Genomic DNA, 16,453 nt, shown 5'->3' on the forward strand with positions numbered 1-16,453 from the left:
AGACATAAGTGTTGCATACCGTTAGGCGCAATCGACTCCACAGATTTGAATTTATCATTAGCAGGACTCCAACGCATTTTCGCATTGAACAATCTGCTGTACAAACTATGTTTATAGCTTTGTTGAGTTTAAGATTATATGTTTACGTTAAATTTTGTATAGTTTCTCAAAAACAATGTGTTCAAGCCAATAAAGTTCCTTTTAAGTAATATAATAATCCGATGGTTTGTAAAATCGATCGATATTTAAATACTGAAACCTTAAGCGTTACGGTGGTGCTATTCAGCTAAATGTTTTCGGTTTGCACGTGTACAAAATCGTATTTATCATAGCCAACATTCAGCTCTTATTGGAATTCGTGAACACAAAACAGGGAAGTTGTTGAACATTCTTTTTATTTGTTTCATGAGGATGATAGATGACATGCGGGTGCCAAAAACCAAAATAGCTTTTGAAATTCATTTTTATTCAAAATAAATGCCACAATTCTGCTTGTTTCCAACGAACAAATTCGTCAGTTGCTTTAGTGTGATATTGCTTTTCACCGATACCATAATATTGAATGAACAACGGCAGGTTTCATTAAAAATAATTACTTTATTTTCTATTTGCTCTCTAATGCGCAACGTCTTTCAATAGAATTCTCCTTCACTTCTAATGCGTTATTTTTTCGTTTGCGTCTATCATTTTAAACTCTCGAGACTGTTTGTGTCAACGTCGCTTGTCCACTATTGCTGGCTACTACTTAGCACGAACAGAATGAATACTACGACTAAACTTAACGCTACATATCATCATAATACATAAAGAAATTTGGCCAGTCCCGACCCCCTTGGGTTGAGCACCAAACGGGGGAACTTCGGCCACCTTTCGTCACTAACGCTAACTGAATGAAAACGGTAAAGAACATGAGCGGAAGAACAAGTTACGGAGGGAAAGAGCCTTATGGGACGCTCGTTTGATAAATGTACCATTTATCTCGAGGAGTTTCAGTTTTTTTTGCACTCAATCGATGAGTCTTTAAAAACAACGAATATATATGTTTGAGGATTTTAAGTTGCGTTAAAACATGAAAACGGTGCACGCGTGCTGCCTTGTACCGAATCTAATGTAAAAATCCTTCCCCTTTTTTGTTAGTTTTCGCCCCCTGAGGGTGTTTTCCGGATCCTAGCCGACACATGGCAGCACGCTCTAGCGAAAGGATGTTATGGTTGCAGGAATGTGAGTGAGTTCGTTCGGAAAATCGAACCTAACATGGCTGTCACCAAATACCTGTTTCCCCGAGGGGAGGGTGGAAGACATGGTAGAGCGGGGGCGGAGTACAGAGTGTTAAGCGGAGGGTGGGAGTATTGAGTAAAATTTTTCGCACAACACACACGATCGCACGCGCGCTGATTCGTGGTGGAACGCATTTTCGTTTGCATGCCGAACACATGCTAGTCTTTCATTTGTGATGTTTTGTTTTCTTTTAGTCACGAATCGAATCATGATTTCGCAAAATACGCCTCGCGGCATATCGCTGAGTCCGAAAAGAGCGGAACATTGGCGTTTTTTTTTTCTCTCTCCTCTTTTTCTGATGGAGGTGCCGTCAGCGTCACCAACGACGGTGGAAAAGTTTTACTCAATAGTTGTACGGTCCGTACTGCGATCCGTGGTAGTATGGCTGCGGATAGAGCTGTGGCTGGGGGAAACCGCCGTAGGGGTAGGGGGGCTGCTTTTGGGGGTACACTGAAACGGGAGAGAGCAGGTTAGCGATGTGAGCGAGGGGTAGGTGGGCACGGTCGGCGAGGGTGGTGGCCGCCGGCACCTTACCGGGCATCAGATACTGCAGGTTGAGCTGCTCTTCCCGCTCGCGCTCGCCCCGCAGGCAGACGGCCGCACCGGACAGCAGGATCGAGGCCAGCAGGCTGCAGGCCACACCGGCCCAGGCCACAATGTACGACCAGTCGTACGACAGACGAGTGTTGTCCCGGAGGGCCTATACGGTGGGGGGCATAAAAGGAAGGGTATTAGTGCGTGAGTTCCATAAAGGTTATGAAAAGCATGTATGCTTAACACGTTGACTGCCAAGCGTTTTTAGCACAGTTTCTTAGTACAATCTTTTCTAATAAAATTTGTCCATAACATTTGTTAAACCGATGGTTTTCAAAGGTTAAGCAAAAAATTAGCTTCCCAAAGAAATTATATTAAATAATACTATGATTTTCATCTTGCATTTTCATTCATTTATGGGGCAAACACTTTTTAGAACTAATGACAGCTGGCTATCAAAAATGATAGCCATGGCAGTCAACGTGTTAACACGTTGCGTACCAAGCGTTTTAGCACAATTTTTAGTACAATTTTTTTAATTGCAATTTGATTATAATATTTGTTAAACCGATTGTTTTCGAAGGCCAAGCAAAAACTTAGCTTTCCAAATTATTCATTTTTAATATAACTATAAACTTTATGTTGCATTTTCATTTATTTATGGGTCAGAAACTTTTTAGAACTAGAACTGCCGTCACCCATATTTGGGTGACGCGGTACGGAACGTGTTAATTAGGTTATTTTACAGTAAGATCTTAACACATTGACTTCCTTTGCTATCGCTTTTTTATAGCCAGCTGTCAGTAGCTTTAATAAACTTTTGCTCATAAATAAATGAAAATGCAACATAAAAACTAATCTAAACTAAAAAAAAGTGGACTAAAAAAGCCTTGACTACCGTGTTAAGATAATTTAAATCCGGAGTAAGTACCAAAGCAAAACAGAATTCCCTTTTCGAGCAACATTAATTGATAATATAGGCATTACGTCATAGTAACGTGTTCTTGATCAAGAAGCGTTTCAAAGCCATCTTTTCGATTAATGCTCCTCAGGTTGGCTTTCAAACACCCGCACATCCATACTCACGTTATTCCACTGTTGATAGTAGTCCTCGCCGACGACCTTCTCCTTTTCGAAGAACTCCACCGTGTGCCAGAGTCCCATGGCGCCGGCAGCGAGCAGGCAGGCGGTGAGCATCAGGATGGCGGTCGCGGTGATGGCACCGGCCGAGCGTTTCCAGCATCCGGACAGTCCGGTCCAGAAGGCGCAGAAGATGACAACGAAGCTAAGGAGGGAAACGGGGAAGCACACATTAGAATTCATTTCGAGCGGAAAGATTTTGAAAAGGGCACGATCTACGGCACTCACCTCAGAATGAAGGCGGCAATGACGGAGCGTGCCAGATGGAGGCGCGTCATGATGTCATCGGTGAAGGAGTCCGACTCCTTCTGCTCCTCGGCCGCCGGGAAGTAGTCGATGTTCGAGCAGTGCGTTTCCACCGGGGAAAGATAGATTTGAACTGCAAAAGGGTAAAAGGAGGAAGGCAATGTTAGAAGACATCGTTGGCCGATACAATTAAATTTAAGTAACATTAAGTCTCTGTAGAGTGTGTGCTAGCTCTATAAAGAACGTGTGCTTCTAAAGCTTCGGCAAAAGTGAATGTTGCAATCTCCATTTAAACAAAAGTAAGCGAGAAACCCTTCCGAGCTGTACGTTCAAAGAAAAGAATTGAAATTGGGAGCAATTAAAATATGTGTTACAAACAAAATGGGTCGAAAACAGGCATACAACAATAGGTGGCATTCAAAAATAAGGAAAATTGCGTGCCCAATCCGAGCCGCTCCAAAGCTCCGATGCGTGAACGAGCGGAATGAATTTGGAGCACGAGACTGCACGCGGTCGTTCCCAATATGTCCAAAATGCAGCCGGCATAGCATCGCCGAGGCAGACCGCGTTCAACCGGTGCATCCCTTAAGACCTTGTGACGCAGCCGCCCATTTCACACCCGCCTGGCGCGATTGATTGCAGGCGGCGCTGCACTTTCCGATGCCGGTTTCCTTTCACCGGGTTTCCTTCGCAGCGGTGCACATTTTGTTTTCTAATTTTTATAACGACTACGAGATGAGTGATTTTTTCCGAAAAGAGCCCTGATCATTTCTCCACCCACATGGAAAGGGTTGGGAGAAAAATATGCCAATAGGATGGGCGCGTGCATCGGATGGCATACTCGAAAATCCGCGCCCAGCGAAGATGAATACGTGGAAAGCCGAGACTTGCTAGAGCGCTGGCTGGAAAGACGTCTTGAAAGTTTATAGGGATGGGGGATGGAGCAGAGGTGTCGCCAGGGGAGATGTTTTCACTTCCCACCCCAAAAACCGTAGGTCCAAAGCACACGTGGAGCCTTCGTCTTGTGGGGAGAAGGGTCCATACCCATTTCACTTGATTTGCGAAAACTGGGCTCTCGCTCTCTCTCTCTATTTCTTTCTTTTCTCCCTCTCTCTTTGTTTTTCTCTTTCTCTCCCTTATTGTCTTGGTGGTATACTGTGCTGAATACAAAATGGGCGCCATCGTGCGTGCATTGATCTCCGGCAAAATGTCGATCGCGTCTCGCAAACTCCACTTTGCGATCGCGTTGATATGGCGATTTACGTTTCGGTGAAGGAATCGACTTTTCTTTCGTACCCTTCGCGCTTATGTCTGTCGGTAAAGGCTTTAGGGAAATTTTTGATTTTTTTTTTTGTTTTCCCCATTTTCCCATTTCGCGAATAATTTAGCGCCAATTGAGGCGAAGATGGAGATCGAGGCCCATTCCAGCACCCCTTTTTTTGCATCGTGCCTTTCGGGTGCAATTTATCACGACTCACCCAAGACCCTCTCTTTCGGTCCCTTTATCGCTTTCTGATGGTGGCCGATCCCTTCTCCTTGCTCCCCGGATCGATGGGTGGCAATAAATCAAATGGCATAATAAAGTAAATCACTGCACTTAACGTGTGGCGATGCTTTACGTACACTTGCCCGGGCCTGGCGTGGATTTCGGCTTTTCTTGTTTGATAAACCGAGGCTAACGACCGAAGAAAGCGAAAGCTGCCTAAGGAGAAACTGGCCATCTTTACCTAGGCTTTAAAAAAAAACTTGTTTGCACGGTTAACGCACGTCGGATGATTCAATTGCGGCAGTGCAGTAATGAAACGGAAACTCTATGTTTTGAAGATGTTTGCAGAAAAAAAAATGTGTTTGCCGTCGTCCATTAACCAAAAACAGGGTTTTTGTGGCCCATGAGGTTTACGTTGGAACGCGAACACATGATTCATAAGCATTCAGCTTAAGGTGTAAGGGGCGGTTGTTGAACTGGCTATCAAAACGCATTATTTTAATAATTGTAAATCACTGCAATTGAAAGTTAAAATCAACATACGATATTTTATGTGAAATTGTAATTCTTTTAAAAATAATTTAGTTACATTCCGTGCGAACAATATTTTTCCTTTTCACATTTCTTTTTTCTTAGATTGACTCCAAACGCAACCTTACAGGTCGATGCTTATCTTCCTAACGAAACTGTTTTCGAAACCATCGAAGAAATCGGTCAACCGAACACGACTCGTCATAAATATGCTGTCACCGTTTCAAACAACCAACGCACAAACAATCCGCAACGGTACCACCGCGGGTCGGAGGTGCCTCATCAAATCGCAAACCACGCGTCCGGCTGCCCAATAGCCGAACAATGACACAATCCACGCTGGCCACCGAACTGAACCTAACCTTCAAAATAATAACGGCGAGTCGGGCGAGATATGCCGGTGCCACGTCACAGTACGCCATGGATTTGAGGTGCTTTTTTTTAACACAAGCTACCCGGTTCGTTTGGGTGAGGTTCGGCGGTTCATACGCCGTGGTTACGCAAGCGGATTATTTTAAGACACTTCTTTTGCCATCACTTACGCATCGCCAATGTGTGGTCGGTGGCGCAATTTTCTCGCACGAGGTACCAGATGATGGGATGCAACGTACGTTTGTTGTTTTATTTATTCTCTCCAGGTGGTAACTTAGTGAAGCATGTTGTTTACACACGCATTCAGAACACTTTTCAGTTGAATTTGTTTGGTTTCAATATTGTTTTAATATTGGGAAGTTATTAATAACCCAATAGAGACTTGACGGAATTGAAACCCGATTTTTAAAATACAGGCAATCTGACAAGGACACCGAATTTATCGTGTTTTCCTCGAAAGTACCGCAATCGGATTGCAAACATTTCCCTCCCTAGCGAATCTTTTCCGTGCTCCGCCGGTAAACACACGCGAACGCCGAAGGACGTTCGACGGATGGGCGATCGTAAACTACGTGGCTGCTCCATTTTCCGGCATTACATCATGGTCGGTTTTGTTCGGAGATTCACCATCGCACCGAGACGGTACAATCGAGGTCACCACGAGGGCGTCGGTGAACTTTGGATGGAACAGTGTTTTGGCTCGAGTCGCGAGTCACTCGATGAGCCGAAAGTGAACGCCATTTTTAGCCGTTTTTGACAGACGACTCGATGAGATGATAGCTACCAACATGAAGTCCATTTGGTATCCATTTTTATCTACAGTAATCTTCCTTCATCGATGTTTGTTGTCCTTGTTAATTTTTTCCAACGCCCAGTTTGATCGATTAGTCTTTGGTCAGTAAATTCTTGCCATCCCGTTCGACTTGCAGACCGCACGCGTAGACTCGCCAAAAGAATTACCGTGTGTAATTAACCAAGGCAGAACTCGGGGGAGTGAAATTAGCCGCTCCGATTTTACCGTACTTCCGTTTTCCGCTTGGCCAAACGAGAGTAAAAGGTGTGTAAGGAAAAGCTCCACACTCGACCGTTCAGCGGGCAGAAGGTATTGCTCCGGAAAGAAAACAATTTAGCAGAGTAAACACGATCTCAAAGGCGAGGGCTGTTACAAGCTGCCACTTTTCTAAGGGCGTCCGATAACGTCCATGTGGTTCCAGATGGTTGAGAATTTTTACATGTGAGCATTATTTTTTCCTTCGTTGCTTACCGTTTCACAGCGTTTATGTGAGACAGGGGGTGATTCGACACCCTCGTAAACCCCTTCGCGGCACGTTCATGTAATAACGGATCCCGGTTCTGGCCGATGCTCATTCGTTTGCGAAAAGAATCGTACCCGATAATGCCGTTGATTATGAGCGCAATCTCACAAGCAAAGCTCGATCAAGATCGGTAGCAGTGTTTTGAGGTCAACATTTGGGGAGGAAAAATCGGGAATGGTGCTGACCCAAATCTGAAACAGACCGCTTTTTGAACGGCGTGATGGAAGCATGGCCGAGTGTTTGCGGGAAAGACAAAGTCGTGAATGAAAAATGAAAAACGCGACGATCACTTGTGAGTGTACCGTTAGGAGATTCGAGCTGTGGCAAATCATTGATGCAAGATAGATTGGCTTCGGCGAGTGTCCCACCCGAAGCACACGGTCATCAATCATTTTTAAAGTGTCTCACCGACGAGGGAAGCACCAAAAGTGAATGTAATATTGAGAAAAATCTTAAAATAGATACCTTAAAAGCCCAATCATAGAAAATGACTTGATTTGATAAATGCTCTGAAAATTTCCATACAAATTGTTCATTTTAATGTTTTTATTTTTACAATTACAAATGAAATTTTACTTTTTTTGAAGTTGGAAGAAGAATATTTTTCGTTCGTTGCATTCTCATATTTTACATAAATTCAATAAATTTCATTCGACTTAAAAAAAGGTTTAGCCCATTTTATTTCAATTTCCCAAGAACCAACAACAGGTTCAACGTCCAATTAGTTTAATTTTTCCACAACATGCTCCCCATACGCGTAAAGGAGGCGAATAAAAACTAAATAAAAACCAACACGTTCTGGTCCAAAATCAGAGCGAAAAAAAAACTTTCCCCTTACGCTGCGATTAAGGGAAGCATGTGAAACAACGGAAATTAGCCGGCTCGCGATCCATCGTGGTCATGGGCAAGTGCGTTCTGTTTTCCCATACCGTGCGGGATACCCGGATTCGTCTTCCCTCTTTACGTGAGTGGCGTAGAAGCAGCAGCAAATTATCCTCTCCACCTAAAACACCATCGCGGTGCGGTTATCGTTCTTGAAACGCGAATCTAATCGAAAATAGTTCATCTAGTTTCGGTGTTTCTCTTTTCTTCGCGTTCGGAAAGAATCAGCAACGCACGAGGAGTTTTTCACCGCGGTAAAACGGGAAGAAAATGTCCGGTCAAGAAATGAAAGCCAACCGGAGAGATGGTGCTAGTGAAAATGGAGCTTCAAATTCAATTAATACTTTGGTCGGTGGTGGTGGTGGTGGTGGGTGCCGGAGATTCTAGACCGCTCGAGCGGACACGAGCCGCCGGTGAAGGAAACTCATTAATGGTGTATAAAATCAGTACAAGAGTGATGGGTTTCCGAAACGGAACACCGTTGGGACGGATTGGAAGAAGTAATTCCACTCAGGCCGCCTTCTTTCCGCCACTTCCTTAGTTTTGATTGTTGATGCTTTAGCCGTTTTCTTTTGCTGCAGATTGCATTTTCTTCCTTTCGCTGGCTCTATACTTCTTCCAGCCGAAAGTTATTGTACGAAACGTTTTTCCATCGGTTCTCTTCCTTCTCGTTACGTAATCGCATGTCTTGTCTACATATTTACCAATTTATTATCCCTGCATCACTGGTTACGGCTTTCCTCTTCTCTGTTTTATCTGTCCAGTGGGAAAGCATATTTTTATACGTGCCGATTCCCGCTTGCACTCACAAACACTACGAAATAAAATCAATTTTTTAATGACCCACTACGGCAGGGTTGGCGGGTGCATTTAGGGTAAATTACTTTCGCCGGGATAACACCGCCACCGAGGGTGGGGAGTGGGAGGTACCACGGGGTATGACCTAACCCGTGAGGCGATTGCACGAAAGAGCATCCAAGCGGGGAGTCGAAAGAAAGCGCAAAAAATCCACCCCGTCCGCATATGGATGAAGAAATATGGACTGACGGTATTTATGGCGCAGCGCGAAGACCGCGAGAAAAATCTCTCCCATGTTTGGGCGCGACGAGCGAATCGTTGCCAAACAAGTGGTCGTTAAGGGGCGGGGGGTAGAGGGCAACGCAAGGCATGCGGGCAAAACAGAATCCATCCCGGGGAGTCACGGATAATTACCGCTTTCGGTCGACTCCTGCCTGGCGGCGGCATCTTTTAGCGGTACAAGTGTGCGTGGCAAGTGGGGAGAAAAATCTGCACGCTCTGCAATGCAAAAGGTGACCGATTATCATCGTCCCTACTCCGCCGACCGACTGGATTTTGTTTTTAATGGCAATTTTCACTTTATGCTGCTCCCTCATGTGACAAACAACAGCGCGCGCTCCAATGCTGCCCTGAAACCGGTTCCAGCAGGAGGCGGCGGTGCAGAAGGGAGAGGGGGTTTTCCTATGCTCAATTTATCACCACCGAAAGCATCCGCACTGGCACCGACGTCGCATTTCGCCGAGGGAATGAAGACGGAACGTTAAATTTTCACGAGAAGCCAACTTTCATTTCAACATCGCGAGCCATGAAGACGTCGGGGGCTTATGTTGTAGAGTCGCACCTAACCTTATGCGGTCGGGTGGTGGTGGTAGTGACATAAAACGCCATTGCGCCTCACCTATTTTTGGTTTATGCATATTCCGATTCGAGACATTCCTTGGGAATGAATTCTTTCACTATCTAAGGGTGCTTTTGAAGTTGGTCTCGAGCTTTGGGAGGTTCGCTTTTGGCGAAGCCTTTCGTATTTAAAACACATACGCGATAAGCAACGAGCAATCGAATTAGAAGGAAATTTATTTACGTTAAGAGTAGGAATAAATTTACCCTACACCAATCCGTACTCTATCGTTTTTAATGTTTCTTTTTAATGATTCTAATAAATTATATCTATGTCTTCCTTTGGGTAGTGAGTATGACCACAGGAAAAGCAAAATGACATCTTTACATAAAAAATCGGCCCATGAGCGCCGGGGCTCACCACCTCGACGGCGTGGGTTCGAATCCCAACCGAGACCGGACCCTCATCTGTACGAGAGGACTGACTATCCACGTACGTACAACAGGGAAACAAGTCTCGTAAGCCCTTAACGGGTAGGCATGACCAAGAGGTCGTTACGCCAAGAAGAAGAAGAAGAAGACATAGATTATGGTGTATACAATAGTTAAAATACAATGTGAAAATAGTTAAAATCTTACATAAATTTCAAAATCCTTGGAAAAAGCTTTGCTGTCTATAAGAAAAATAGTTGTAGTTTATCATCTCTAGGAGATGTTTTATTGTGAAAACTTTCGTGTGATGTTCAAACCCGAAGCTGAAACTAACTTTCAAACATCAGGCTTCAAAAACAATACAACACACCAAACGTTAGAAACCCTCCACGAGAGGGAAAGGTCAAAGAAAGGTTTAATGTTGATGTGCATGGAAGCATAAAAGCCAGCATCACTTAACCCTCTGAGCCGCGGATCCCCGGAAAACTACGATTAATCGATATCCTGAATCATTTCCAGGGAAATTGCATACCACTCGCCCGAATCGTCGATTAGCGAGGGTTTAGAGGGAAAAAAATCCCCGAAATAAAACCTCCTTCCATCCAAAACAATTAATTCGCATCTTCAGGAAACGCTCAGTGGAACGACCCCTTCCATCAACAGGTAGTGCTGTTTGAAGTTGTGGTTTTTTTTTTTGTTGGTGTTGTGAACCATAGGACGGAAAAAGGTTACGGAGGGGTAAAAAAGGCATGAGCGACGCCAAATGTGAGAACGTGCAAAAGTGGCGAATCGGCAGAAAGAAGACATGAAACCAACACAATGCAACATCAGCATCCGCCGTGTGCCGAATAAGTTGAAACTGCTTCCCTCCCCCACCGTGGACCACGATTCACACAAGACGACCGCGTTCCGTGTGCCGCCGTATCGGTGAGAATCAACTCGAAAGACTTGAAGGCCGACCGAGCGGCATCAAGCGACGAACCTGGCGAAGATTTCAATTTGTTGTTCGCTTTTCGTTCCACCGCCTTCCCGCCGATCGGCGATGAAGATCTATCTATCTATCTGCTAGAATTAATTTGCCACTCAACGAACATCACCGGGAAGTTCTCGGTAGCTGCCATCGCTGCTTCTTCCGGCTTCAACAAAATCCAACAATCTAATATTTGTATCTCATCGCAAAAAGAGGGTTTCGTTCTTGCACGGATTGGTGATTCTTCTTTTAACTCTAAGTCTTCCTAGTGTTTCAGCTCCATCGCGTCCGCAGTTCTATCACACTTACCGGACGATGCTGGGGGTCGCTCCTTCGGGTAGCAGTACCGGAACAGTCCGCGCGTCCGCGTGTAGTAGATGAGCCGATTGTTGAAGCTATCCGTCAGCTCGGGATGTTTGGCAATGAATGGCTGCAAAAAAAAAGAGAGCAATTGAGAAGGCGATCGATAAACATGGGGATGAATTGACCGGAACCACCGGACAAATAAACCATCGGAGATAAGAAATGAAAATGAAAGTTTTGATCAATGGGTTTCTTTTCTTCCCATTTTTGTGCCTTCTGATGCCATTTGATTGAACGAAACTAAGGAATGATGGCGGCCGGGGTACGTAACAGCGGGAGGAGAAAAATAAATACTCGTGCAATCAACTTTTTTCGCGATATGTTTCTTTCGCTCCCCTCCGCACTCCATCGACGCCACTGATGGTTATGTCTTTTTCATCGTTTCCGTTTACGGATGAGAAAAAGCGGACCAACCACCGGCCAAAGTGGCGACGGTGGGTCTTGGCTGTGAAAGTGGTCGACTTTCAGTGCTGGCTGCCTGACGCACGCACAGTTCCACAGAGCTGGCCGGTTTTGCCGCCTAAAATATCCATCAATCAAACGCCTTCGTCTTCGAAGACGAGAAAATGAAACGCATCGCACGCAAGCAAGCAACGTAAGGAATGATGGCGGCATCGTTTGGTGATTGGTGATGAAAAATTATCGCGAAAAAAAAAACACCCCTTCTCCCACAAGCAGTAAAAGCTCGCATCGCAAAACGGCTGCTGGCGAAATGGGGGAGAAGAAAAATAAACCAACCCAATCCGGTGGAGCTCGTGTAAATAAATAGATCAGACGGTGAATGCACATGCACCAAAAGGTAACTGAACTGCGAAGTCCGCCGCCGCCGCCACCGCCGCCACCGCCACCAGTCTCAGCCCGCGTGGAAAACAGGGAGTTAATGTAGCTTGATGCTCGCCCTCGGATCGAGATGGTGTTGGGATGATGTGTGTGTGTTTCGCTCTTATCAGAGCTGCAGTCTGGCACTTGCACATCCGATGCACGTGGCAGAAAAGAGCAAGAACGGCACGGCCACCATAATAATTGCACCACTGGGAAAACACACATCACCCCCAGTCCGGTGGAAAACACACTGACGCTGTCTGGAGCGAGAATCTGCGTCCCCCTGGCGTAATCGAGCAACGGTCAATCCCTGTGTAATAACCGGTGCTAACATTTTCACGGCTACAACCGGGCTGCCGTTCCAGACCGAAGGCGCTAATTATGCCCTTCCTTCCAACCCCTCCACCTTTTGATGCGGGTGCGACGGATGAAGTTCTTTTCAATTGTCCGCGATACTGTTGGTTTTTTCCCCAGTTAATGGGTACGTGTCGCCATTTTTTTGTTGTCTTCGCACAGTTCGATTTAATTTACCACCCATTAAACGAGTGACCTCCACCGTGGTCTGGCGAGCAAGGTGGCGCTAGAAGGGTGCAATTGAAATTGAAAACCTAAAAAAAAACAACATAACGCAAAACTACAAATAGACTCCAAAAGTAGTCTATTTTTGGGCCAAAGCGTGACCTTCGGTGGGCAGTTTCATGTACTTGACTTTGGCGAGTATGGAAGGTTTTGGGTTTTTCGGTTTCATAATTTTACGTCCTCCAAACCTTGCAGAACGTCAGAAGGACTGACTGTGAACGAGCGAACATTGACGAATGAAAATGAGTAATAGCTTCCATGCCTCATATGGACACGATTTGATTGGGTTCATAACAGGTTTTGCAGCAAGGGTTGGTGAGCGTGCTTGCCGGTATGATTTAAATAATCAAGCAGGAAGTGCCAACAGCAAGATCGTATCATGTTAGCAGGCAAAATGTTCTTAACAAGTGGCGAGCAAAACAACGTCATACGATCATTTAATCCAATTATGAAGAGATATAAGTGAAACTTCACGACAAGACGTTTAAAAACTACATTTTCAAGTCCAAATTTTCGGCGTGAATGCTATCATCGGGCACGATTCTCGTCGTTGTCCCCGGCAAGTGTGAACGGGAAGTTTACTTTTACACCTTCGTGCCAAAAATGGGGCCGCGTTTAACCCATTAGCTCGTGAAGGAAAAGGCTTCAGGCCTTGCTTCAGGGTTTTTCAATGAATTTTGAAGATTTTTTATCACTTCTATCTTTCACTTCTTCGAATGGGGATTTCAATAATACAGAAATGTTTCAATTAAATAAATCATTTAAACATGCCCGAGTTGAGACTGAAAGATGGAGTTGCTTCAAATGTGATTGTTGTTTTGAGTTTCGGTTTGCTTCAAGCATGCCCAATCCAGCATTCCCACCCAAACTATCCCATCCCACACAAACCAGCGTGTGTGTGGGGGTGAAAAGTGGTTCTATCGAGCAGGAGAAGAAAGAAAAAAATGGATCAACCCTAACGACAGCAAAGTCTTATGCAGAACCTGAATCGAACGAATTATTCCGACTCGATCGGTGCGACAATCGGTTTCCAACTTTTCTGCAGCTGCGAAAACCTGCAGGGGTTTTGAGCCGTCTACGTCTTGCTACATGTAGCTTTACCCCGTTAATGCGTGTGTGAGCCAACGGTCCTGGGCCGGACCTGGCCCCGCTTGCTCTTATTTGCCTAACCGATTAGCGACCCGGCGAAACCTTCACGTGTCACACGTTCCGGCATTGCTGTTCGAGCTTTCGGGGTGTTCAAATATCGCCTCATTCTTTCCCCAGCCGAGTTGTGCGTTTTCTTCTCGGGCTTCTTGGCAGTGTTTGTGGCTCGATCGACTCGATCACGTCATTTACAAACCGGGGGGCCACATGTGTGTTACTTCACTGCCAAAGCTCACAACCGGCTGGACGACAAACGAGTCCGTTCGGAAAAAAAGGTATGTCGGAGCCAAGCAGAAAACCGTTCACCAGTGGAACCTAAGGGAACTTGGACACCCTGCACCGTCCTACCTAGCGCCCTGTTGAAGGGAGTGCCGTCGCCTGCAGTCGAGTTGCGGTGGAGAGAAATTGAGCAACGAGAGAACGCTCAAGAAAACAGGTACCATTCGGTAGGTCCGGAAGAATGGCAGCTTCTCGCAAGGAAGGACGCGGAGAACGCGGAGGGAAAGTGGAATAACCACTTCTGGGCTACATATCCGCTGGCTGACTCGTTGTTTACTCGTCTCGTCAAAGGCAGGCAAATGTGTATCTGTGTTTGAGTGTGGCAGGACGAAGGAAGAACCCAAGAATATTGGCTCAGGCAATCGGCCTGAGGGCAGACGGAGGTCTGCACAGCAGGTTCTCGGGCGAAGGCCAACAAACACACACACACACACACACACACGCCTCGAGAATCGACCAACCCAGATGTTGTAGAATGCAGAATGTGTCGCTGCCTGTAAGAACTGTGTCCCTTCGGTTGCGTCGAGTGTAACACTCGAGAGCCGGTTTTGGCATGCGCACGCACGTACGGTTGTTATGTGCCAATCGAACGAACAAACGTGAACGTGGCAAAACGGTCCTCCACTAAGCCGTGTAACGCAAGAGACCGAATTCTTTCGCTTCGACCACCGAAAACCGCTGCGACTGGAACACAATCTGTGACCGTCTTTCTTTCCGATTTCCCCCACAAAATCCCAAGGAATGTCTGCCTGCTATGCGCTTTCTAGAGAGTGTGACATCTTTTTTCCCTCACGTTTTCGAGCATCGCGTCCCGTACGCTTATGTTTATTACTTCGTCCAAGCCCACACATTCCAAGTGGGCTCGTTTGTATGCAAATTGGCGGTCGTGCTGCACGGACCCAGGCGGTTAGGGCAGGGGAAGAAGCCGAAGAGTGGTAAACATGCGCACACGGCCCGACACATTCGACAATTGTCTGCTTTTGAGGCGTTTCGTTTCTTTGACACACAAAAATATTGTCCAAACTGTACCATCGTGGCAGCGATATACAACATAAAAAGGCGATAACAAATGCTTCTAAACAAACCCCTTCGAAGCCAGATACGAGATTTATATTTCGTGCGTTTTCTTACCGCATTTTCATGAACAAGCTGACTTAAAGCGGATTCGTTATGCTTTCCTAGCGAAGGCCTCGTTATTATGTTGTGACCGCAAAGTTTGGCCAGCGTCATGAATATTTGGGGCCCCCGGCGTCAAGGGCAAGCTCGGGGTGGTGATCGTGAAAAATTTGGATTGTTTTTTATTTTTATTTGTTTTTCAAACTTGCATGTTTCCCATCGCTGGCCGGTGATCCCCGCTCGGTTTGTATAATAATCTGCCACGATTGTATAACGTGAGCCGGACGGTTCAGGTAGCGACCGCCAAGAGTCAAGGAAACCGCGATGAAGACATAATTGGACGCAGATGCTGGCGCATTAGGGATGGAGCCTGTCGGACAAAATCCGTACACCTTCATGCTATTGGGGTTTTTTTTTAGAGTTTGCGCCCCCCAAAAGAATTCGACCGCGTCAAGAAAAGACGCAACACTAATTGAAACCAAATACCATCATCTCGGCTGGCTTTTGAGGTGAGTGGAAAACTAATGAGGTTAGAGAAACCCTTGAAACCGTTTGAAAAGATTTTTCGAAGATAAAGGGAGATCTTTGTACCGATGTGCGACCGTGCCATTCACTGACTGCGTACAATGTCGTAAAATGTAAAGCCAGAAGATTGATACGTCGGCAATTTGCTTGCACAAAAGCATCATCGTTCCCGGCTTGGACAAAGCGCCCACCGGATAACAAAGGCCCTTTCTGTTTGGGGGCATATCGCGCCCAGCAGAGCCCAACCAATTTGGAAGGATGGCGCAGGGTTAACGCAAGTGGTGGCCGACGGTAATAGAATAGAAAGTTTGTTCGTTGCACTTTCCCGAACCACAAGGCGATGCGCAAAGGGTTCGTCGCTTGTTGCCAGTGAGTTGATGTCACTCTCAACGAAGCTTCCGTTTTCGTGTAATCATATTGGAATCAAGGAGATAAGTTGCTAAATTGAAATCAAGTGCCATGAAACATATTCATTTAACATTAAAACTTCCTCAGGCAAAGTAATCTTCGTGGCATTAATTGTCTTTCAATTATCTACGTGTATGTTTCATTTGCAAATTATTTAAAAATAAACCGAATACATAAAGACCCCTATGGTGGTTGCTAAGCAATTCAGAGTAACGATTCTTCGGATGATTGCAGTGACTTCAATGCGTCATAAGGAAACGAACGTACCTGTATGTTGGTGCGCTTCACCTCGTAGCTCTGCCAGTTGTCTGTCGAGAAGGCGATTGCCAACAGGGCAACGGCGATGATGGCGGATATCGTCGCCAGCGACAGCGTTACGGCACTGCAGGGCAT

General features: G+C 45.7%; 1 protein-coding gene across 1 annotated transcript; it reads right to left on the reverse strand.

Moving 5' to 3' along the window:
- Positions 1 to 1,621: 1,621 nt before the first annotated feature.
- LOC131288336 (transmembrane protein 235) lies at positions 1,622 to 16,453 on the reverse strand. Its single transcript, XM_058317459.1, has 6 exons — positions 16,328 to 16,453; positions 11,132 to 11,252; positions 3,181 to 3,331; positions 2,899 to 3,097; positions 1,813 to 1,978; positions 1,622 to 1,728 (listed from the first exon to the last, which is right to left on the reverse strand). Exons 1-6 carry the CDS (start codon positions 16,451 to 16,453, stop codon positions 1,622 to 1,624), a joined length of 870 nt encoding a protein of 289 aa, XP_058173442.1.

The sequence above is a fragment of the Anopheles ziemanni genome, chromosome 3, assembly GCF_943734765.1.
Source record: "Anopheles ziemanni chromosome 3, idAnoZiCoDA_A2_x.2, whole genome shotgun sequence".
Taxonomy (NCBI): Eukaryota; Metazoa; Arthropoda; class Insecta; order Diptera; family Culicidae; genus Anopheles; species Anopheles ziemanni.